Raw genomic sequence first — 23,846 nt, forward strand, 5'->3', positions numbered from 1 at the left:
GGAGTCACAGGGGGACAGAATGAGGCACAAAGGGGGACAGAAGAAGGCACAACTAGGACGACAGGAGTCATAGGGGGACAGAATGAGGCACAAAGGGGGACAGAATGAGGCACAACGGGGGACAGAGGGAGGCACAAAGGGGGACCAAGGGAGGCACAGAGGGACTGAAGAAGGCACACAGAGGGACAGGGGGAGGCACGAGGGTCTGAAGAAGTCACGAAGGAAGCACAGAAGGGGACAGAAGGAGGCACACAGTGTACAGAATGAGGCACAATGGGGGACAGAATGAGACACAAAGGACAGAAGGAGGCACAGGAGGACAGAAGGTACACAGGGGCAGCGGGAGGTAGAGGGGGAGAGAAGAAGGCATAAGGGCCAGAAGGAGGCACAAAAGAGGACAGATAGAGGCACAGGGGGACATAAGGAGGTACAAAGTGGGGCAGAAGGAGGCACAATGGGGACAGATTGAGGCACAGGGGGACAGGAGGCACACAGGGTGACAGGAGACACACAGGGGACAGAAGGAGGCACAATGGGGGACAGAAAAAAAGCACAAAGGGGGACAGAAGGAAGCACAGGGTGACAGTAGAAGGCACAAAGGGGAACAGAAGACGGCAGAAAGGGGATGTAAGGAAGCAAAGGGGGACAGAAAAAGCCACATGGAGACAGAAGAAGACACAAAGGGGCACAGAAGGAGGAACAGGGGGACAGACAAAGGTGCAGGGGACAGAGGTGGCACATGGGGAATGAAGAGGCACATGGCACATGGAAACAGGAGGAGGCACATGGAGACAGGAGGGAGAGGGGGACAGAACGAGCCACATGGAGACAGAAGAAGACACAAAGGTGCACAGAAGGAGGCACAGAAGGCAGAATGGAACTGAAAGAGGAACGGGGGGCAGAGGTAGCATAAGGAGGCATAGGGGGACAGAAAGAGGCACAGACGGAGGTAGAGGTGGCACTGGGGGACTGAAGGAGGCACATGGAGACAGGACAAACAGGGGCTCAGACATGGCACAAGGGACTGAAAGAGTTCCAGAGGCAGATAACTGTATGGGTTATAGGACACAGAGGCATGTTCTCTGTTGCCTCTGTGTTCCTCTGGTGCCGCTGTCAGTCCCCCATGGGCTCTGCTGTCCCCCCTGAAAGCTAACGGCTAGCTAGCGAACAGACAATCTGATTGTCGCTAGCCTTCTGTTTACTTGCCAGCCATCAATCACTGCTCACCCGCCTCCTCCATGCCTCTCTCCCACCTCCTTCATTGCTTTACTCCCCGGCCTCGTCACCTCGCTCCCCACCTCCGCTGTCATCCTCCAATCATAAATCAAGCTGTGACTCAGGAAGTACTACCGAGTTGTGGCTATCTTGGATTTCCTCCGCTGGTGATAGGACTTTACACCGGATGCGGAGGATGAAAGGGGCCACGGAGAGCAGCATGGAGAGACGCAGATGGATCCGGGAGGTGGCATGGATCAGGTAATATGTTTTTTTTTATCTTAATGCCGACTCTGGTTCTCTTGAAGGAGGCACAAGGAGACAGAAGGATTCTCAAAGGGGGAAAGAAGGATGCACAAGACACAGAGGTGGCATCTGCCTGCAACTTGTGTGAAGTAGATGCAGCAGAAGCAAGTAATAAAACACCCACGGGGTGGGGCTTAGTCCAGGGGCAGGGCTTAATTTGGGGGTGGGACTTAATCTAGAAACATGGAGCCCCCAGGACCCATGGCACTCCAGGCAATGGCATTTACTGCCTATGCCTAGAGGCACCCCTGTGCCAACACATTGCTCAATTGAAAGTCAATCAACTAATGGCCCGCACACTGCACGCAAGATTCTGGCAATTCTCCTTCACTAATCGATCTGAACGATGTTGTGCCTCCATGCTCTGAAACCTAAAATCAATTCTTTGTTTATCAAAATCATATGAACAATAGTCAATTCCCTTACAATTGTCCAATATTTTCCATCCTGCCCGAGGTAAATTGGTCGATGTGACCAGATGTCGGCCAATTTTCATCGACCGAGGAGAATAGAGCATAATTGATTCTCCCACAATCCGATAAAATGGCTTATCCGTCAAGCACCTGATTGACTGCTGTGAGCAATTTGCAGGTAATTTTATGAATAAAAACTTTTAGCACGGTGGCGTAGCGGTTAGCACTCTCTCATTGCAGCGCTGGGTCCTGGTTGGAAATCCCAGCCAAGGCATTATCTGCGCGGAGGTTATATGTTCTCCCTGTGTCTGTGTAGGTTTCCTCCGGGCACTCCAGTTTCCTCCCACACCCCAAAAACACAGATAAGTTAATTAGTTTCCACCTAAGCCCTAGACTAGGATACATACACTACACGATACATACACTACACACGACTATGGTAGGGATTAGATTGTGAGCACCTCTGAGAGACTGTTAAGTGACAAGACAATATATACTCTGTACAGCACTGGGATAGATGCTGGTGCTATATAAATACTAAAGTCACAGAATGATAGCACAGTGTCAGTGATGGCTGTAATAAAGTTACCTTCAGAGATCTCCACAGTGTAGAGCTATGTAGAGGAATCCAGGAAGTATGGCTGTAACCTCCAGAATCTTTGTACAGCTCCGTCCATGCTGGTCCATGATGTGGCAGAGAACATACAGCCGTCTCTACATGTGCTGCACACAGCTGGAGCAGTAAGCTGCGACTGTCCCTATGAGGTGCTGGTCACCTGCCAGGCTGGGCATGTCACAGGAGGCCGAGCAAGGAGGGGCAGATCTAGCATTGTTACCCTGCACAAGGACTTTCTCCTTCCCTCTCAGGCTCTCCAGTTCTTCTTGTGTGTGTTTCTGGCCTGTCTGCCAAATCAGCACATCTGGAGTTATTTCAATCTGTACATGCCTCCTGGCTCCCTTCTTGTATAAAAGCTGAGGCTAAGCCAGCAGCAGCCAGGGGCAGGACAGGACTTGCATTCTGTGTGGTTACTCAGTGATTATCTGGAATAGGCCCCTCTTTAATCAAGGAACAGCTTTCTTTTATTATTTATCAGAACACGTTTTGTACTAAGGCCAGCTCTTATAATCAGCTAACTCCTGCATGACCACTGTAAGCTAAAGCTGCGCACAGACGCTCAGTCCCGTATGCCTAAAATGTTCATTAGCGATCAATTGCACATGCGATGCGCCAGATGCAGTGAAGCATACAGTTAAAGTGGACCTGAACTCAGAACTTCCTCTCTGCATTAAAAGATACTCAACAGCATAATAACCTTTAGGCCTCGTTCACATCATTTAGCGGAGATGGCTGTGCGTAGGTCACACTTTATCTGCCCATCGCACTACTGTGCAGCGCATATGATAGGTACGGTAGAAGGGTCGTCTATGCCGTTCTACCGTTTTTGCGTGTTGCACACTATACACGATGCCGAAATGTGAACAGCAGCGCGTATAGGCTGAACGAGGCCTTAAAGAAACAAAACATTTCTTTGTTACAGCTGATGCACATCCTGCAATAAATCAGCAGTGTCTTCCTGCTTTCATGGAAGCAGACATAAAGTTAACATCCAGTGTTTACAAAATAACAGCTCTGCCATGGCAGAGGAGATTCCTGAGCCGACACAGCTGAGAGATCAAATTACAGCTGTGATCAGACACAGATGAGGGGGAATTAGACAGGCTAAACTCTCTAAATACGTACAAGGTGGATTTCTCTGGGTTTTCCTTCTGTCCCCTGCAAGAGTTCGGGTCCACTTTCATGAAAACCATGCGTCACTGCAATTGTACAACCACACATCACCCGGTGCCGCACAGCATGCCCCGCTTTATGCCAGTGGATCCGTTGCCACGCACCACTGACGCGCCGATGTGAATGTACCATACATTGTCTGAGACAACGCCCCAATGTGAAAATAGCCTAAAATTCATCATACAACCCCTCCACTGATTTTATACTAACAAACTACAAATTTTGGCATATCGTTTTCCAGACATCTGTTAAGCTGGGCAAAGCTAATTTTTTCCATCGTCGTTCATAAACAGATTTCACTATTTATTGACTGTTTCAAACCTCATGTTAATACACTAACTACAATGGCCTTTCTGTAAATCAAAACCGTTTGGGAAAATACATTTGTTTTTGTTTCTTTTTTTTTGTAACTCAACTAAAGATTCTGTGAATGCGGGTAACGATTGGTAAAATAGATCTAAAAACATTCCATAAGGTATTTTTAACCACTTCGCCTCGAAGGCTTTTTCCCCCTAAAAAAAACAGAGCAATTTTGACCTCAGCACGCCTTCCATTCATTCGCCTATAAATTTATTACTACTTATTGCAACGAAACAATCTAAATCTTGTTTATTTGCCACCAATTAGGCTTTCTTTGGGGGGTACTTTTTGCTAAGAATGATTTCACTCTAATTGCATTTTAACAGGAATATGAAGAAAAAAAATATTATTTCTCAGTTTTCTGCCATTATAATTTTAAAATAATACATGTTACCATTATTAAAATCCACACATTTTATTTGCCCATTTGTCCTGGTTATTGCAACATTTACAATTTTTCCCTAGCACAATGTATGGCGCCAATATTTTAGTTGCAAATAAAGGTGCCTTTTCTCAGTTTTGCGTCCATCCCTAATTACAAGTCCATAATTTATAAAGTAACAGTAATATACCCACTTTACATACATACTACAAAACATCAGTCCCTAAGGTAACTATTTGTTTTTTTTTATTTGTACATTTTCTTTAATCACAAAAAAAAATAAAACATAAATAAATATTGGTAGCTAATGGGAGGTAATAAATATTGGTAGTTGTGGAAGGTAAGGGGTTAATTGCACATGTAAAAATAAGGTTAAAACAGGTCTTTTATTGAAAAAAAAAATGAAGCTGTATTTTTACTTTTTGGCCACAAGAAGTCCTTGCCGCTCACTTTCTCATGCATAATATTAGCATGCATAGAGGAAGTGATGCATGGACAGGTTTAGATCTAATTGACGGCTGTGGTCATTCACACGGGGACTTAGATCAATGAATGGGTACTGTGTTCCCATTCATTGATTTAGCGGTTAACAATCTGCAGTAAGAAGCGGCAGTAACAAGCGCGGAGGGAGGGAGGGGCTTGTGTGTGCGCAGGACTGCATGGCGGGAAAGGACCTGGTAGCACAGAGTTGTGGCATTTTGCAGGGACGTACTTACTCATCCTGAGGGAGAAGTAGTTAAAGTATTTGGCAAATAACAATTCATGCTGTATTTTCCCAAATTAACTTGTATGGTAATTCTCTGAATGTTAGCTGAGACATTAGAACCAAAACTAATTTTCATTTAGTATTTTATTTTATTTTTTTTTTTTGCACACACACGCACGCACGCGCACACACGCACGCACACACACGCACGCACGCACGCACACACACACGAAAAAAAGTTTACTATTTGTGCTGCACCCCATGTAATTTGAAATAAATTCTATTACAATTTTTCCCTGACAGATATATCTTCCCAGCAGGGACCAGCTGGTCTCTCTGTCTGTAAATACAGACTGAATATGTATGACTACTTTGACTTTTGTGAATTCAACGTTCATGTCAGAATTACCAAACATTTGAGACCAGGTCTAAACCGTGATGATACGTTTGGTAATTCTATGTGGTTTCAGTTTGTACAATATCATGAGGGTAGGCACAGTAAAGCAGCTGGATAGTGTACTGGTTAAGAGTATTGCCTATGATGTGGGATTTGAGCGTTTGAACAGGGTTCAAACCTGGTTCAAGCCAGCATGTAAAACAGCAAGGAGTGTTTGGGCAAGGCTCCCTTATACCTTGGTTACCTGTGGCTCACGCCCTAAGTGGCTGCAGCACTAAAGTGCTTTGAGCTCGCCAGGACAAAAGCACAGTATAAATGTTATGTGTTTTGTCCACTGAAGTAGACCAGAATGAAATTTTACTGAATATTCGGTAGATCAGGGTAAACTGCTTTGTGAATTGAGGCAATTCTGCTAACCCAAACTAAGGCCCCGTTCACACTTGCGTTTTTTTAAAAACCGGAACGGATGTCCGGACCGCACCGGATCCGGACCGGACCTGATCCGTACGGTTCCTATCCGGATCCGTTCCGTTTGCATCCGTTTTCCGTGCGGTATGAACACGGTTGCAGTCCGGATCCGTTTGAGATAACAAGCTGTATAATAATACCTGGGGTCTGGGAGGTCGGCAGAAGCTCTGGGGTCGTTGTAGGGCCTCACCTCCTCGTTATCAGACGTATCGGACATGTTGCTGCCGGGGAGCTCCAGCATGAGGTCGCTGCTGCTCCACTCTGTGGGCGCTGGGCCCATGTGTCCCCATCCAGGATGGCCGCTGTAGCATGGAGGAAGCATGGGAGGTGGGGTGGAGCGTCCGTTTTTTACGGCCAGTGTGTTGTGCGCTCTCCGGTTCTCATTGCTTTGTATTGGCCGGATGCAACAGTCCGGCTCCGCTCCGATATACGTCTGCCGGAGGAGCCGGACCAAAAAATAGCGCATGTTGGATCTTACGCCGGAGTCCGGATCCGGTCCGGACGGAACGGACGCATGTGAACGGACGCATAGACTTTCATTGCTGTGCCGTGCGTCCGTTATGTCCGTTCCGCATGCGGTCCAGCTCCGGCACGGCGATTCCGGACGGCGACCGCCAATGTGAACCGGGCCTTAGGCTTGCTTTAAACTGGATGAGTTGCATCGGTATCTGTGTTCACACCCCGATGTTGTGCCGTTCAATAAAATGGCAGCACATTCATTGCTGCGCATGTTTTGGTGCGCTGCAGTTCCAACAAAAATGAACAGTGCTTTGCATTGCAATGGTCATGTGATATAACTAAAGTGCAAAACACATCCACTGTAATTCAAGCCAAAATACAGAGTACATGTGAAATCGGCGCCAGTAGAGTTGGGCGCAGGATCCAGCTGTTATATGGCTGATCCTGCTTCTGCACAAGTCTGGGCCGGTTTAATTACTATTCCCCCTCCAGGCCGCCATGGATAGTGGGGGAATGATATAATTCGGCTTCCAGCGATTGCTGGAGGCCGAATTATTGTGTTTTTTAAGCAACCTCGGCTCCGTCTTCTGATGGAGCCGACGTTACACACTGAGCGCCGCTCTAGACTGATTCCCGTTACAGTCTATGGAGGCGCCGGCTGCGCCCAAATCTAGCAGCGCTGAAAAGCACTGCTCCGAAAATACATCTTACCCATTGTCCCCTTCACATCCATGATCCCCTTCCTCACATAGGACAAAACTAAAATGCAATTTCTTCCCTCATTAGCCACTGGGAACTGACTGGCTCCAGTCCAATGCATTCTAAACTCAGCTGCATGACTCATCTAGCTTTCTTCTCATTCCTCTATTAATACTCTCTTCTGTCATTCCCTTAACTCCACATCAAACAAAGAGTCAAGTTTAAGCTTCTAACTCCTAACTATAATGTTTTCTATAATGCAGCCTTTTCATATACTGTTAAACTAATCCCAAAATACCGGCCTAAATGTAATCTCCACTCTGGACTTCTAACTTCTCGATTCTACTTCTAATCACCTCCTTCCACACCCCTATCCAGGACTTTTTGAGAGCTTCTCCTCTTATCTGGAACTCCCACATTCATCATTCGTCAACCCTGTAAATGCCATGTAAACTGTGTACGCAGAAGAAGGTGGGTACTGATTAATCATCATATGTACTTTAAACATAGTAGAGGGGTTTTGTTAGCCTTTTGGTCCCTATTCACTAACGCATGGTTGTTCTTACATCTAAATGTAATTTAAAATTATATGAACACAAACAACTTGCTTTTCTCTAGCTACTGCATAACTCTGATGGAAATAAAATAATCTATGTCTAGGCCAACAGAATCATTTCATATAGATTTTCTTCAATAATTCATTTTCTATAAATCTATAATTTTTCTATCAAACTATGTGATACTCAAAAGGGTATGAAAATGGTTCTCTAACACTTGTTATAGTTAAAAATGTGGCTGAAAGTAAGATTGTTCAAACAGTACTGACTGAGGGCTGGTGCACACCAGAGTGGTTCTGAAGCGTTTTTTAAAACGCTTGCAGGGGGAAAACTGCTTGGCTAATGAAAGTGAATGGGCTGGTGCACACCAGGGCGGCTCGTTTTTTCCCCAAACGCAAATTCGGGGGCAGCAGCATTTTTTAGATTTGTGAGGTGTTTCTGTCTCAATGTTAAAGTATAGGAAAGTGGAAAATAGCTCTGAAAAACGCTAGATCCGAGCGGTTTTCCAGGCGTTTTTGTTACAGAAGCTGTTCAGTAAGGGCCTGTTTCCACTACACGCTGATTGGATGCAGAAAAACTGACTCCAATGAAAGCCTATGGACCTGTTTCCATTAAACGCAATTTTTTTGATGCAGATTTTCCCATAGGGCTCTTTCACACCAGAGCCCTTTTTACGCGTTTTAACGCAAGGTCTATACTTTGCGTTAACCAAGGTAAAAGGAAAGTCCATAGACTTTCCTTTTACCTTTCACACCCGACGCTGCGTTTCGATACGACGCATCCCGGCGCATTTTATCGTCGGGAATCGCCATTTCCCCTTCGGGTTAATTAACTACTACCGCCGCTACTCAGCGTCGCACCGGAGTTTCCCGACGACACGCCGCAACGCCTGCAGGAGCCGTTCTCCTGCACGTTTCTGATGTGTAACAGGCCATAGACATTCATTGGAGTCAGTTTTTCTGCATCCAATCTGCACGAAGTGGAAACAGGCCCTAACAGCTTTTACTGTAACAATATTTGTAATCTGCTAGACAAAAACGCTCCAAAAATGCTAGGCATGTTTACAAAACGTCTCTAAATATGCCTAGAATCGCTCTGAAATCTGCTTCAAAAACCTCTAGCGTTTTGCAGATCTGCTAGCGTTTTTTGGTGTGCACTGGGCCTGACTGAAGAAAATGCTTACTGACTGAGCCATAATGGAAAGGAGGTTAACAGAGATTCTCCAGTATATGGATGTTGTGGTTACTGACCAGAGCAGGATCATCCACCTAGCTACCTAGGCAGGTTCCTGGGGCCTAGTGGGACCCACCAGCCACCTTCTCTGACCTCTCTCCACTTCAGCTTACCAAATAGATCACAAGGGGGCCCAAATCCACTACCTTGCCTAGCGCCCGGTTATATCTTCATCCATCTCTGTTACTGATGCATGGAGCATAACTACATGAGAACAAAATCCTTTTAATACAGATTTTTAGTGCACATCTTTACTAGAGATCTAATGAATATGGCATAGAACCTGTATAACAATACTGGAATGAACAGAACGCTGTACAGTACACCACCTTTCCATAAGAATACAGCATATAGAATGTTGTCTGCTAATGATACAACAATTAGCTACAGACACAATCATTGCAACAGATCAGATTGATTTCTAAAATACCATTAGTATACAGAAGAATCCCTTTATAGTAAACTCCAAGGGAACAGGCAAAGTAGTTTGCTGCATCAGAAGTTTACTACAGTAGTACATTTATACAGGAGGGGAACAGTGCTGCGGGTTTTGTCACATTCGTCAATATCATCCTGATATTGCTCCCCCCCCGATCGAACATGGCAGCCCGACATCTTGAAGCACGTCCGATCAATACATGCAACCAACTTCTGCACGATCAGGCATGCTCTTCGCGGCACCGATTTTCATCTGAGTCAATAATTGCTATCAAACCAGATGGTTGGTTGGCCACCAATTCGAGAGATGTATGGGTACCTTTACTCTCTAACATCTGCCCATCGGTGGCCCAGCTCCTGAACATGTGAACTCACAGAGGCGCTTTGGCACACTCATTGACCTTCACTTGTGTTCTCCATACTCAGTTGCCTGATGAAGCGGGATGTTGGCCCGTGAAACGGGTTGCACATCTGGAGAATTGTTTTAAATAAATGTTATTGTTTTATTTATCAAGCCTTATTCTGCCTGGTCATTTATATACCTGAGGGAGGGCGAGTCCACCCACTATGGCCTCAATTCACGGAGCATTATCAAACGTTTATCAAACACTTTATCAAACGTTTGATAATTTACCTCATGGGTAAAATCTCATTTTGAATTCACTAAGGTGTTATATATTTGTTGAATGTTTTATCGGTAAAACATTCGATAAATATATAACACCTTAGTGAATTTAAAATGAGATTTTACCTATGAGGTAAATTATCAAACGTTTGATAAAGTGTTTGATAAACGTTTGATAATGCTCCGTGAATTGAGGCCTATGCCTCCTTTTAAAAGGATTTTAGCAACTTTTATCCTTTGTTGGCGCCTCTGTTATCCCTGTTTTACTACATGTGAACTCACAGATGCCTTTAGCCTCTTTTCCTGAAATCTCGCAGTATTTAACTTGTCCGTTAGGGATTATCATTGATTTGCAAATACTTTGGAGTTTATGCAAATTTAAGTTAATTTTTATGCAAATATATGCAGCTTGAAAATGGACCAATCAAGTCCCACCCAGGTTTAAATTGATTGGTCCAGTTTCAACCTGCATATCTTTGCATAAAAATGTACATACATTTGCATAAACTCAGAAGTATTTGCATATCATGGATCATCCCTACTGCCTGGTGGTGGATATTCACTGGGACTACATTTCCCAGTATGCACAGTTTCTGACATCTGACATCATATCTATGGCAGCTGCAATAAGAATATCTAAAGATATTGAGAATTAAATAGGTAAAAAAAATGTATTAGTAAATATTATGCTACTGACATTAAAGGGGTTCTGTGGGGGTTTGCTGAGGATAAAAACCGCCACTTACCTGAGGCTTCTATCAGCACCCTGTAGCAGTAATGTCCCACGCCGTCCTCCTCCGATCTGCCGTTCCCCGCCGCTGGCACCGGGCATTATTCATCTGTCATAGCCGAATAATGTGTGCTGCCGTTCGAGTCATCGGAAGCTTACTGCGCAGGTGACCGGCGGCGGGGAACGGCAGATCGGAGGAGGGACATTACTGCTACAGGGGGCTGATAGAAGCCCCGGGTAAGTGGCGGTTTTTATTCTTCGCAAACCTCCACAGAACCCCTTTAACCTGTCTGCCGACTGGTAAAAACAGGTAAGGTCACATAACGTAATTATGTAAATTTACTGATTTTTTTTTTTTTTTTAATTCAAGTTTTCTGATACTCTAATTGGCATTCCTATGCAGGCTTTGTTGTCAAGAGAAATACCTGCATTCGTAAAGAGGAACTTTTTAAGTGTTTGCGCAATTGTAAAATCTTTTCTCAACCCAATTTACATTCTTAAATGTATTACTGGTGTCAACATTTTTACAGCTGGTAGGGACATCACTGTGGAAGGTTCCTTTGTTGTGTGTTTTGAAGTGAGCAGAAACAATACCTGGGCAATTGGGCAGAAGGCTGCATAACTAAATAGCAAAATAGCCTGGGCTACGCATTGCTTAGAGGGTGGGCTTATATACTAATTAAAAGCAAAATATAGCTATAAGAAGCATTTCCGATGCTGAAACCAGGATATGTAACATAAAATTTTATATCCTAAATAATGTATTTCATGCTATTATGTCGTTGCAGTGCCTCTTGAAAGGAAACCTGAAGCGATACATATGGAGGCTGCCATATTTATTTGTTTTTAAACCAGTTGCCTGGCAGCCCTGCAGATACTTGGCCTCTAAGGGCCCGTTTCCACTATCGCGGTTTCCGCCGCAAATCTGCAGTTTCCCCGCAGGCAAATCACGCGGGGAAACTCTGCCATGGGGTATAACGGCGCCGCCGGCCGGATCGCTTGCGGTAGCGATTCGGCCGGAACCCCCCCCCCGCAGAATTTGCAGCGGAGGCTGCGATTTCCATAGCCGTGCACGGCTGACCCGCTCAGTGTCGGCGCCGCACAAGTGGAAACGAGCCCTAATACTTTCAGCCATAGACCCTGAACAAACAGGCAGCAGATCAGGACCCATATGTAATTAACTTTTTCTCCTGAGTTTTCTCCTGGGTGATATTTTCAAAATTGTCAACAAAATGCCTTTTAAACCACCAACAAGCAAGAAAATACTAAATTCAATACTACTTTTTCAACTAAGTTTTAGTACTTTTTTTCAGTTGCAATGTACTGAAAATTATTTTAATTAGAACATAAAAAATGATCTCCTAGGAGAAAATTCAGGAGAAAAAAGTTAAATGCATTTGGGCCCAGGTGTTTCTGACAGTCAAATCTGACAAGATTAGCTGCATGCTTGTTTTAGGTGTGTGATTGATGCCAGATAAATCAGCAGGACTTCACTACAATTGGTATTATTTAAAGCGGATCCGAGATGAAAAACCAACTATAAACAAGTAACTTGTCTATATATCTTATCTAAAGTTTAGATAGTTTACACAGCAAATCTAGCTGCAAATAGCTTCAATAGAATAGGATTATTTCTTCCTGTGATACAACAGCAGCCATGCTGTTTGTAAACATTACACACAGGCAAAGCTGATAGCATCTCCAGCTCTCTGCCTGTGACAAATTCACTCTGCTCTCCTCTTCCCTCCTCCCTTCTGCCTCTGAAATCTCTGGCTAGTAACCTCCTCCTCCTCCTGCCCGAATAAGCCCTTGCTACAGTGCCAAGGCTCTCTGAAAAGCTGTGGGGGAGGCTTGTTTAGTTTATAGGGAATTAGAGTATTAAAACAAAACAAAAAAAGTATTTGGCTTGAGGAATGCCCTGTAAACTATATGAAAGGAACACAATTATGCACTGAGTAAAAGTTTATCTCGTATCCACTTTAAAATGAAATAAATATGGCAGCCTCCTTATACCTCTCATTTCAGGTTTACTTTAACCTCGAGTACCAGAGTACCCCCCTAGTGACCAGGCCATTTTTCACAATTCCGCACTTCACAACTTTCAGGGCCCGTTTCCACTTGAAAGACATGCAGGGCACCTGCGTGGGTACGCAGACGAATCTCATCAGCCGTGGCATGCACAGCTATGGGATTCACAGCCTCTCGCACAACTTTGGATGGAAAAGCTGGCCGAAACGCTAGCGCAAGCGATTCGGCCGGCGGCGCTATCCATCCCTATGGCAGTTTCCCTGCGCGACTTGCCTGCGGGGAAACTGCAGATTTGGCCCAGCTTCCGCGCAAGTGGAAATGGGCCCTAACCGTTTAATGTTCGGTCATACAATTTCACACCCAAATGATTTTAACTCCATTTCTTCTCACAAATAGAGCTTTCTTTTGGTGGTGTCTGATCACTGCTGCCATTCTAATGTTATTGATAAAAATATTGTAAAAATAAAATAAAATACAGATAAGTTAAAGCTTTCCCTTTAAGTGACCCTAGACAACCATACAAACACTACATGGCACATACACAGACATATGCCTATGGTAGGGATTAGATTGTGAGCCCCTCAGAGGGGCAGTTAAGTGACAAGACTATTCTACGTGCAGTGATGTGCAAGATGTCAGTGCTATATAAATAAAAAACAGCCTGCTATATAAAAAAAAAGAAACAGCCTGCCAGCTCCGATCATGGGCTGGCAGGCTGATCGCTGGGCCCTGCTTTGTTTACCGATGGGAGCTCTCACGTGCTCCCGTCAAATCTCGACACTCGCGAGATGACGCCGATACCTGAGAAAGCCGCCATCCTGCGTTAGGCAGACGGGGAGGTGGTTAAGTATGACATTGTTTTAGCTTACCTAAAAATGCACACAATGTAGTAACAATTCCGGATGCAGTACACTTCGTGACCTCATGGAAGTGAACAATGTGGCATTGCAGATATTTTATAAGTGGAAATTACACTTTCATTTTAAATTTGACATAAATGTACATTGGTGCTGCACATAAAGTTTTTTCAAATTGAGGTTATGTTCCTATTGCCTGTTGCGTTACCTGTGATAGCAGGAACGCAATGCAAGGGATCGGGATAGCGGCACTCTGGTACAGTGAAGCATACAGGCAAAGAAACGTATACTTTCACTATTAATGCACACGTTTCGCGGTAATGCAGTGTTAGGATGCCGAAACCTGTTAAACCACAACGCTCTCGCCACAGTGCAAGGGTCTCATAGGTTGTGCACTGCAGTGCGTTAAGCTGCGTTACGAGGCAGCCATTGCACTGCAACTGTGAATGTGGCCTTAATGTTCTTAAAAATGATCTCCCCATTTCAATGTACAGCCAGCTAAGAATGTACAAAACTAATGGCAAGCTCAAATTTAGCAACCTTGGCAACAGTACTGTTTGGAACACTGTTATAAGACTGCCTTGCTGCAGGAGTAATTATTATTATTGATTTATAAAATACCAATGTATTGTATTTCGTGTAATTGGCTGCAAATGACAGTCGGCATTGTTATTCTGTGCATACACGGTGCGTTTTATATTATCAATCGAGCCGCTGATGGCCCGATTGATAATATCCGATGTGTCGGATCACTGCGGTGGATCGATTCTGCGCTTGATCCCTGCGGGCGGACAATAGAAAAAAAACGAGCAGCAGATAAAAAGCGCCCACGGGGACGAGCAGGAATCGATCCACACGCCCGCGCGGACGAGCCGGCATCGAGCCAGCAGCTCGATTCCGGCGCATAAACGTAGCGTGTATGCCCAGCATTACTCATAACACCTGCACTAATCCACCAACTGGAAGAAAACTGACACACCCCTCTGCTAGTTTCTGTTACAAGGAGATTGAACATTCACAAACAAACAAAGTGAGCATGATGCCATTAAGCCTAATAATATAATATACAGCTAAACTGAAATCATTGTTTTCTTTAAGAGCTCGTTTCCACTATCGCGAATCCGCATGCGTCCAATGCATGCGGATTCGCACATGTAATGCAAGTGGATGGGCCTGTTTCCACTGTAGCGTTGTTGAGGTGCGTTTTTTTAACGGTAAAAAAACGCACAAAAGAGCCGCAGAATTCGCCTGCGAGTGGAATGCATGCGAATCGCATGCAATGTATTTAATAGGGAAATCGCATGCGGCTTTGTCATGCGTTTTTTGCCGCAAATTCGCATAGGTACGAATGTAAATTCACACAGGCAGTGACATGGTTAAAATTGCATATACCCTCACCTATGCAAATTCGCATGCGAATTTGCGGCAAAAAACGCATGGGGAATCGCATCCGCATGCAATTTCATCAGCAGGGGAATCCAGGCGATTCTGCACCGCAATAGTGGAAACGAGCTCTCAAAAGTGGAATTCCCATCCCTCCTTGGCAGTTATCACAAGTCAGGCTCGGGGTGGGAAAAACAAGCCAGGAGCGGTAACCCCGAGCGTGACTCATGGTAGCTGCCGGCAGGACTGTGCAGAGTATAGCGTGCAGTGGGTGTTTTCACTCACTTCCTGGGGGATCTAGACACCGGCAGCCATTCTCTTTCTTGTCTCGAGTCTTTGCATCCCTCAGTTGAGATCACTGTTTGTAGTCATGACGACAGACTGCAATCTCACTATAGTGTTACTGCGCCACCTGAAGGATGGAGGGAGAACTGCAGCAATGGATTCCAGAGAGGTGAGTAAGTGCTGGGGCTGCTGTAGATTTCTCTGCGGCAGGGCAGTTTCTAGGCTAAAATGAACCCAGGGCAAGAGTGTAAAAATGCTACATGCAGTGTGTTTGTGATTTTGAAAAAACCACAACGCTGCTATGAGAAAACCGTCATAGGGTAACATTAGCCAAGCGCTTTTCAAATCACTGTCGATTTGAAAAACACTCAGACACACTGTTGGTGGGCACCATCTCTCCCTCATTCACCTTTGTTTCCCTCTTCCCCTAGTGCTGGCTGGCTGTGTCTTCTTGTCATACAGGAAAGCTAAGTAAAAGTGCAATCCCGGTGAGGGTTGCTTTCTGACTTGCGTGAGAGACTGTCAGGGACAGGAGTCAAATTACAGGCAAGTAGCCTGTCTGATTTGGGACTGCAATACAAATAAGCCCTCCCCCCCCCCTTCATGCCTGTACTTTACCTGTCACGCTATCCCTAGAGTGTTCTTTCTGTATTTCTGCATTGGCGCTCCATGTGACTACTGGCATATACGACATGGGGTGCGTGTGTGATGTCATTTGGGCTGGAGCTGCCATGATAATGGGCCTCTAGTTTGTGTTTCCCCCCATACCAAAAGGTCCCAGTCCTCCCTCACCTCCCTGGTTCCAATCGACAGTGATTTGAAAAGCGCTTGGCTAATGTTACCCTATGACGGTGTTCTCATAGCAGCGTTGTGATTTTTTCAAAATCACAAACACACTGCATGTAGCATTTTTTGGAGCAATTCATAAAAAATCGCTCTGAAAATCGCTTCACAAAATTACACTCACAAATTGCTAGTGATTGCTATTGCGATTTTGGTGTGCACTAGCCCAGAGAGGAGTGGAGAGAAATTGAGAATAGCCTGAGATGGAGCAGAGAGCTTATCTGCATTGCACATCACACAGAGGCTACTTGCCTGTAATAAGACTCCTGTCCATGCCAGTCTCTCACACAAGTCAGAAAGTAGCCCTCCTGGAGTCTAGGGACTGTCAAAAACTTTTCAACTTGTATAACACCTTATCCACACATGCAGTCATAATAACAATGGTGAGAGACCAGACAGATGTTTCCCCACGGACCCTCCAGGCAAGCTCTGCATCATGCTGTGTATATTTACCAGCTTGCCTGTCCTCTGATTGCACTTTTATCAGCTAGCCTCAAGTTTCACATTGCCTTACAACAACAAACCCCGAATACACCAGACACCAGACCTGCCCTAAATCACTGAATGAAAGGGGGCCTGGGGGGAGATTGCCCCCCTTCCCCCTGGCCAGTCAGCGTAGCTGTATTACACAGTGCTTCCCTGAGCTAATTATCGTACTCTGCAGTCCCCTGGGGAGAGGTCTCAGCGCCCTTTCTCCATCTGCGCTCAGGGCTCCGGCACGGCTGCACGGCCCCCTAGAAACGGGCCTGCTCTGCGGTCTGATTCTTTCAGGATTTTAGGGTCTAAAAGCCTGCAAAAAATTGCACCGCTTTTAGACCCTAAAATTCGGAAAGTACGGTAAAAGTACGCCTGCCATGAGAGACGTGATCTGTCCAGCCTCACATCTTATTACACTAACCTTTTCTTTTAACTATACAATTTAAGGGTTAATGGTTACAATGATGGTAAATATATGTATTTTGAGAGAGCATTGGGCAGTCACAAGACTACAGGTCTGTGAACAACTGTTTTCCAAGCGCACTAAAATGTGCTTTCTACGGAGAAGGTGGTGGGTGTGGCTGTGCTGCCGGTCACCATGCCTTGCAATCAGGATGTGGGAGGGGGCATGACTGGCACATCACTCACTCTTCAACAACAGTCATGTGGCCACAGCAGTTATCTTTAGAATGAATGGATGGCCAAAATAGGAGGGGGGGGGGGGAGGGTGTGTGTGTGTGTGTGTGCTAGCTGTGCTGCCGCTCACTACTCCTTCCAATCAGGATGTCGGAGGGGGCATGGCAGGCACAGAACTCACTTCATTTATGCAGCCTGGGTGTAAGGGGAAATGAGGGTGGGGGTGATAGTGTGATAAAATATGAAGCAGGACAGGAAGTTAGTTACAGCAATACTACAAGCAAAAATTAGATAGATACTCTCCTATGTAGAGGGAATGCTCTGGGCCCCATAGAGCCTTCCTGGTCCTCTCTCCGTCCCATTGTTCCACCACTGTCCCCTGCTGAATTCTGTCCCCATGAGTTCTCTGTGTATCCCCTGTTGTCCCCAGTCTGTATCCTTCTGCTCCCCGTGTCATACTCCGCTCGCTCCCTCCGAATAAAGAACAGCATCTATAAGCTAGAGCGATCAGAGACCTCTCCCCTAGTAAGTGGCTGGATGGTGTAATGGTTAAGGGCTCTGCCTCTGACACAGGAGACCAGGGTTCAAATCTCAGCTCTGCCTGTTCAGTAAGCCAGCACCTATTCAGTAGGAGACCTTAGGCAAGTCTTCCTAACACTGCTACTGCCTATAGAGCGCACCCTAGTGGCGGCTGCTGCTCTGGCGCTTTGAGTCCGCCAGGAGAAAAGCGCGATATAAATGTTATTTGTCTTGTCTAGTGCATGCTGCTGCGGATGACCCAATCAGAAGAAGCTGGCACTAGCGGAGTTATGAAGGTGAGGAGGTTCTCTGATCGCCGCTGGAGCCAATGGGTGAGGTGAGCCGTGCTGCCATTTCTTCAGGGGAAGCAGAGGACGACATGGGGTGAGCAGGGGACACATAAGGGCAGAAGGGCACACGGGGTACAATACAGGGGAGTCCCCGACATTGTGGTGGGTCGGCAGTTTGTATAGGAGGGCGTTCGTAAGTCAGGGGCTCCCTGTATTTGGAAGATAAGATGCAGAGACCTTTCTCCCTACTTTTGGGGGAGAAAATGTGCGTCTTTTATTCCGAAAAATATGGTAGGTTTACAGATTGTGGTCACATGACTACCCACTCTCCAGCCTCTATGTTTGGTGTAATTGCCTTCTTAAAACAGAAGGAAATTTGCAATTCAGTTATAAATGAACATTTGTGGTTACCCACAATGCACACCTTCTAAATATGCAAATTATCCCTTTCCCAGCCTCTATGTTGTTAGAGTATATTTACATGCGTGAGTGTCTGTGGTGGAGGTGAAGGTTCCCAGATACATACAGCACTGCACTGCACCCAGATCTGGAAATTGGTAAGAAGAGAGGCGGATGTTACACAGCAGTCATTTTAGAATTGATTTTTGCTTTATACATTCATACAAATGCCAGAGGTGGAAGTTAAACTGGGTTTTCCTTCCTCTACCTTTAAGTTCCTCTTTAAACAAATGAATACCATAAAAATTGCAATTTGCCCATATCCCTACTATCATACGTAACATTCAAAGGGTTATAAAGGCCAACAAGAAATCAGACATGATTTGATCCAAACCAACAAAGAATGGAACTATTTTGTTGACATCAGTGACAATTCATGACATCACCATGGAGATTGAGTCACATGACCCTGCTGGGTGAACGAGAACTGGCATATGCTGAAGAGTGGATGGTGTAGCTGGAAAGCAGAGGTGTTCTCTCCAGATAATGTTCTGGTTACTTAAGAAAGTAAAATAAAAGGCAGACTGTCTCACAACAGTCAGGATCTTCACATAGTTTCTTAATCCGATCATATGTCTTGGTTAGATAGCAGCTTCTCAGCTATTCCGGTCAGTCCACATTCTACCAGCGCATCTATCAGTCTCTTCAATGTGGCCTTCTTGCCCTCACAATCCATAAACCGTCGCAGTAACTGGTAGGCCTGTTCGTAGAGGCCCTCCTTATCATATTCATATGCCAGGTTGTCTATGGCGGGGTCTTCAAGTGCCCGACAGGTTTTCTTCAAGGCTCGCCCCACCTTCTTCCAGGACTGGCCTACTAACCTGGCAAATTCTTGCTGGTGTTCACAATTCAGCGCCTGGTCAACTGAAATGATAATTTACATGGTAAGGACTGAGGAAGAATAGTACAGAACATGTGAGCAATGCTGACCTACAAAAGTATAAACTCTACAACACTAATTTTTGATGGAAGTCTCTTGAGAGGACATGTCTAACAAACCCCAAAACTAGACTATTAAAGCAAGTGTGGACTAAAGTTCCCAAGACATCATCTCCGCCATGTTCTACATGCCCATAATGTCAGGGGCAACGGATATATACCACTGCAAGTTCCAAGTTTATTATTCACCATAAAACCTCTGATTCTCAACGCTCCTGTGGCCGGGAGCGTTCTGCACATGCGCAGTTCGCAAGACTAACTGCGTAGGCGCAGAATGCTCCCTGCAACAGGAGCACAATTGGGGTTGGCACACAGCCAGGACTGCGACTGAGGGCAACTGAAGAATTTACCGGAGCAGACTGCCGGACAACAGAGCAGCGAGGACAGCAAGCAAGCCCATGACCTACGGGGGCTGGAGGAAGCCCTAGCTAAGTATAAATGCTTTTGTTTATTTGATCTTTCGGCCTGCCCACTCAACCGAAACAGCTCTCACCAATGTGGTCAATAACCTTGCCTTAGCTAAAGCTGAAGGTAAATACTCCATTCTCCTCCTCCTTGACCTTTGAGCAGCTTTTGACACAGTAGATCACCCCCTACTCCTCCAGTCCATGGGCATTCACGATCTCGCCCTGACCTGGCTTTCATCCTACCTCTCCAACTGCTCCTTCACGACCTCCTTCAATGAGTCCTCGTCCACCCCCAACCACCTCTCATTGGGAGTCCTCCAAGGCTCAGTCCTTGGCCCCCTACTGTTCTCCCTATGCACATCCTCCATTAGCAAAGTTTTCTCCTCCATGGGTTTTAACTATTATCTGTATGCAGATGACAGCCAGATCTACCTCCACACCCCTGACATATCCACCACTACCATGGACAAGGTCTCCTCCTGCCTATCAGCCATCTTCCCCTGGATGTCCGCTAGGTTCCTGAAACGAAATCTAGACAAAATGGAATTTATGATCTTCCCACCCCGGTCATCCCTGAACCTCCCAGATGTGCATGTCACTGTTAACCACACTACCATTCGCCCTACCTTTCAAGCCCGCTGTCTGGGTGTCACCCTGGACTCCGCACTCTCCATCACTCACCACATCCAAAACCTCACATAGTCCTGCAACTTCCACCTTCGTAACATCTGTAAGATTCGCCCTTTCCTGATCTCTGCCACCACCAAACTCCTCATCCATGCCCTCATAATTTCCCACCTCGACTACTGCAATGCCCTTCTGTCTGGTCTCCCTATGACCCGAATAGCCCCACTGCAGTCCATCATGAATGCGGCAGCCAGAATTATCCTCTCCTCCCATCACTCCACCAGGGCGGCTCCCCGCCGTGAATCCCTCCACTGGCTTCCTATCCAGTCCAGAATCAGATTCAAGATATTGTTTCTGACCTACAAATCTGTCCACAAAACCTGTCCAACCTACATTTCCGATCTTACTCAGAGATACACACCTAGCCGCTCACTCCGCTCCTCCAATGAACTTCGCCTGACCGTCCCCCGCATCACCCAGTCCCACGCACGCCTCCAAGACTTCTCAAGAGCCGCTCCAACACTATGGAACTCCCTACCTCCACCCATTACGGCAGCCCCCTCCAACATCTTCAAGAAGGCCCTCAAAACCCACCTTTTCACTCTGGCCTACCACCCCTCACAATTGCTCTAAACCCACAGCTGAACTCTGGTCCCCTACCTCTCGTGTCCCTACCTCTCCCTCTAGATTGTAAGCCTTTAGGCTGGGTCCTCCTCCTTTTGTGTCCTACCTGATCATGCACCTCCATTACTGAGCACCCATGCTATGCATCTGAGTGACCCTAACTTGCCTAATCTCCATGCTCCCCTCCAGTGACTGACTAAGCATTATCTGGTACTCATACTGTGCTGTGTGATCTGGTTTTCTTGTATTCCTGTATTGTCATATTGCTGTATGTCACCCCTAAATATTGTCTGTAACCTAAACTAATGTCCAGCGCTGCGTAATATGTTGGCGCTTTATAAATACAATAAATAAATAATCGTAGATACACTTTAAACATCTGAAATACTCTATGAGTGATTTAAGTACCGAAAAGGACTCACTTTATTTTACTTTTGTGACATGGATGCTCATTGTTATTCATCTGGATATCAGTTCATGTTTAGAAAAGTGTGATGTACCTGTATATCTATATACATTTCTTGCAAAATGTATGTTGAATGTTTTTGAGTGCATCAATATTTTTTTTCCGCACCCCCACATTTGCAGGCTTTCCTGTTTTTCAGGGTTTTTTCTGTATTAATTCTGAGCTGCTGGAGGTGAATTTTACATAATAAAAGTGTTTCTGTGCATTATCAGTGAATGTCTGCTATGTGCAGGTTTTTTTTTTTGTTTTTTTTCAAAGTAGTATTGGTAGAACGTTTTCATGAATTCCTTGTTAAAGTCAACTTAACCCTTAGACTGCAGTGGACGTCTATGGGCGATCTGTGCTTTCACATCCATACCCCACGGACGTGTAAAGGCATTTTAGTACAAAACTACTTCCGCCTACAGCCGACGTCTATAGGCTTTTTTTGTTTCTCAATATTCCTTTGCCATGGACATCTAAACAAAATGTTTAATACAAAGTTTGTTTATTGCCAATTTTCTACTTTATTTAAAATATGCAAAGAATTCTAAGATGATGCAGATCTATGCAAATGTTACTGAAAATCTATGGAGCTTGAAAATGGGTCCATCAAATGCTTTCACTGCAATATATGTTTAATAATAGATTAGCATACAATAGATATACAATGCAATAGATTTTAATAATAATTGTATGTAATAATAATGTTCAATCACCTCAAAATTATTTCCACCTAAATGACATTCATACTGACTAATGTAGACTGACACGTACATTTAGGCAAGACATTTTAATAAACAAAATTCAAACAAAGCGGGCGCTAGCAAAAAATTTTTTGCAAAATGTTCTTATGTGCAATACAGTACATGAATTATAAACACACTAAGTAACACAAAACCTGCAGACACGTTTCTTGTTAGTAAATTATGAAAAAAATGGATTAAAAAAATACATATTGAGAAAAAAACAGACATTATGGCCCATACGCAATTCTTTTTTCTCCTGAGTTTTCTTCTAGGAGATAATTTTTCAACTTCTTTTTGAAATAACTTTTCGGTACTTTGCAATTGGAAAAGTACCAAAAAGTAGGTGAAAAAGTACTATCAAAATTATTTTGATCCTGCTTGCTGGAGGTTTAAAAGGCATTTTAGAGGTGAAAATATCACCTAGGCCCAGTATGTCCTTGCAAATTCACACAGGCAGATGGCGCCAGAGGACCACGCTGTGTTCTGAGAAGCAGGGTTTTAAGCAAACTTGTTAGAACTTATTGTAGGTTAGATCCTTACATAAGCAGTGTCTCTGGATGCACCAGATCCTCCATGAGTCCACCACTGCTGACTAGAACTCTCTTCATAACCTCCATCAATTGCACTCCCATTCTGGGAGTGTTCCCCATTCTGGGAGTTGAAATACGATTCTTTTGTGAATTGTATCGCAATTGATTGATGGAGGGAGGAATGATTGATGGAAGTGTGTTTGGGGCTGCGCATGCGCAGTAGCCCACGACCAAGCTGATTTTTCTGAGGGGTACAGTGGCACAACAGAGGGACCCCAAAGACACTGAGGGGCCTCAAAGACTGTGGGGGATGAAAGAAGTTCCAGTTAAGTAAAAGTCCACTTTTTTTCTAGTTCAGGTGTGCTTTAAAGGACTTACGAGGCCAACTGTGTAAAAAAAGTTAATTACTTGCCTCTCCGTTTCAGGCACGGAGGACGCCGTCCGCGCCCTCCGTGCCACTCCACCGGGTCCCCCCGCACGCTACGTAGCGTGGATCGGAGGGGTTGGCCCTAGAGCTGCGCAGCCGCATTTGCGGCCAGGTGGACTGCGCAGCCGCGGCCAGAGGAAGCGCCCCCCCCCCCCCCCCAACAAAAAATAACATTTTCTCCACCAATAGTCTTTATTTCCAACAACATAATTCCATGTCCGAGTAAAATGCTCAGTGGGCTTCTTAAAATCTTCATTAAAGACCCCCTGAGGACTGCCCCCTCCATTATATCACCACCACAGTGCTTAAAAGGAGATCCTGGCAAAAGAATTTCTTTAAATCACCTTGTGTAGTTCCCCATTGATCTACAACAATGAAAATGTTTCCTAAATGGGAATTATCATTAGTTCAATCAGTAGTCCAAACACAAGGCCTTGTGGCAAATTTTAAAATGTACCTGAGATGGTGTCAGAATTGTAGCGGTTTATTTATGCAGGAAAAGCTGTCATATGTGTCTGTAAGTTTCAAAGTTCTATACAGCAGT

The 23,846-nt window shown here is 45.1% G+C and overlaps 2 protein-coding genes across 6 annotated transcripts in view; both read right to left on the bottom strand.

Annotated features, from left to right (window-relative positions):
• B3GNT9 (UDP-GlcNAc:betaGal beta-1,3-N-acetylglucosaminyltransferase 9) overlaps positions 1-15,578 on the bottom strand; it is a 57,958-nt gene extending 42,380 nt beyond the window's left edge. Inside the window, exon 1 of one of the 2 annotated variants that reach the window (XM_068261440.1) lies at positions 15,331-15,578. The gene's annotated coding sequence lies outside the window, so the exon portion shown is untranslated. Of the gene's footprint in view, positions 1-2,523; positions 2,829-15,330 lie in introns of those variants that run through there. The other variant, XM_068261439.1, reaches the window with a different exon arrangement.
• A 3,104-nt stretch (positions 15,579-18,682) lies between these two features.
• The window catches only part of TRADD (TNFRSF1A associated via death domain), an 88,118-nt gene continuing 82,954 nt past the window's right edge, over positions 18,683-23,846 (bottom strand). For all 4 annotated transcript variants that reach the window (XM_068261428.1, XM_068261429.1, XM_068261431.1 and 1 more), the window contains exon 5: positions 18,683-19,418. In XM_068261428.1, coding sequence (XP_068117529.1) covers positions 19,123-19,418 — 296 coding nt within the window. In that variant the 3' untranslated portion in view covers positions 18,683-19,122. The remainder of the gene's footprint in view (positions 19,419-23,846) is intronic.

This window comes from Hyperolius riggenbachi, chromosome 11 (assembly GCF_040937935.1).
Source record: "Hyperolius riggenbachi isolate aHypRig1 chromosome 11, aHypRig1.pri, whole genome shotgun sequence".
NCBI lineage: Eukaryota > Metazoa > Chordata > Amphibia > Anura > Hyperoliidae > Hyperolius > Hyperolius riggenbachi.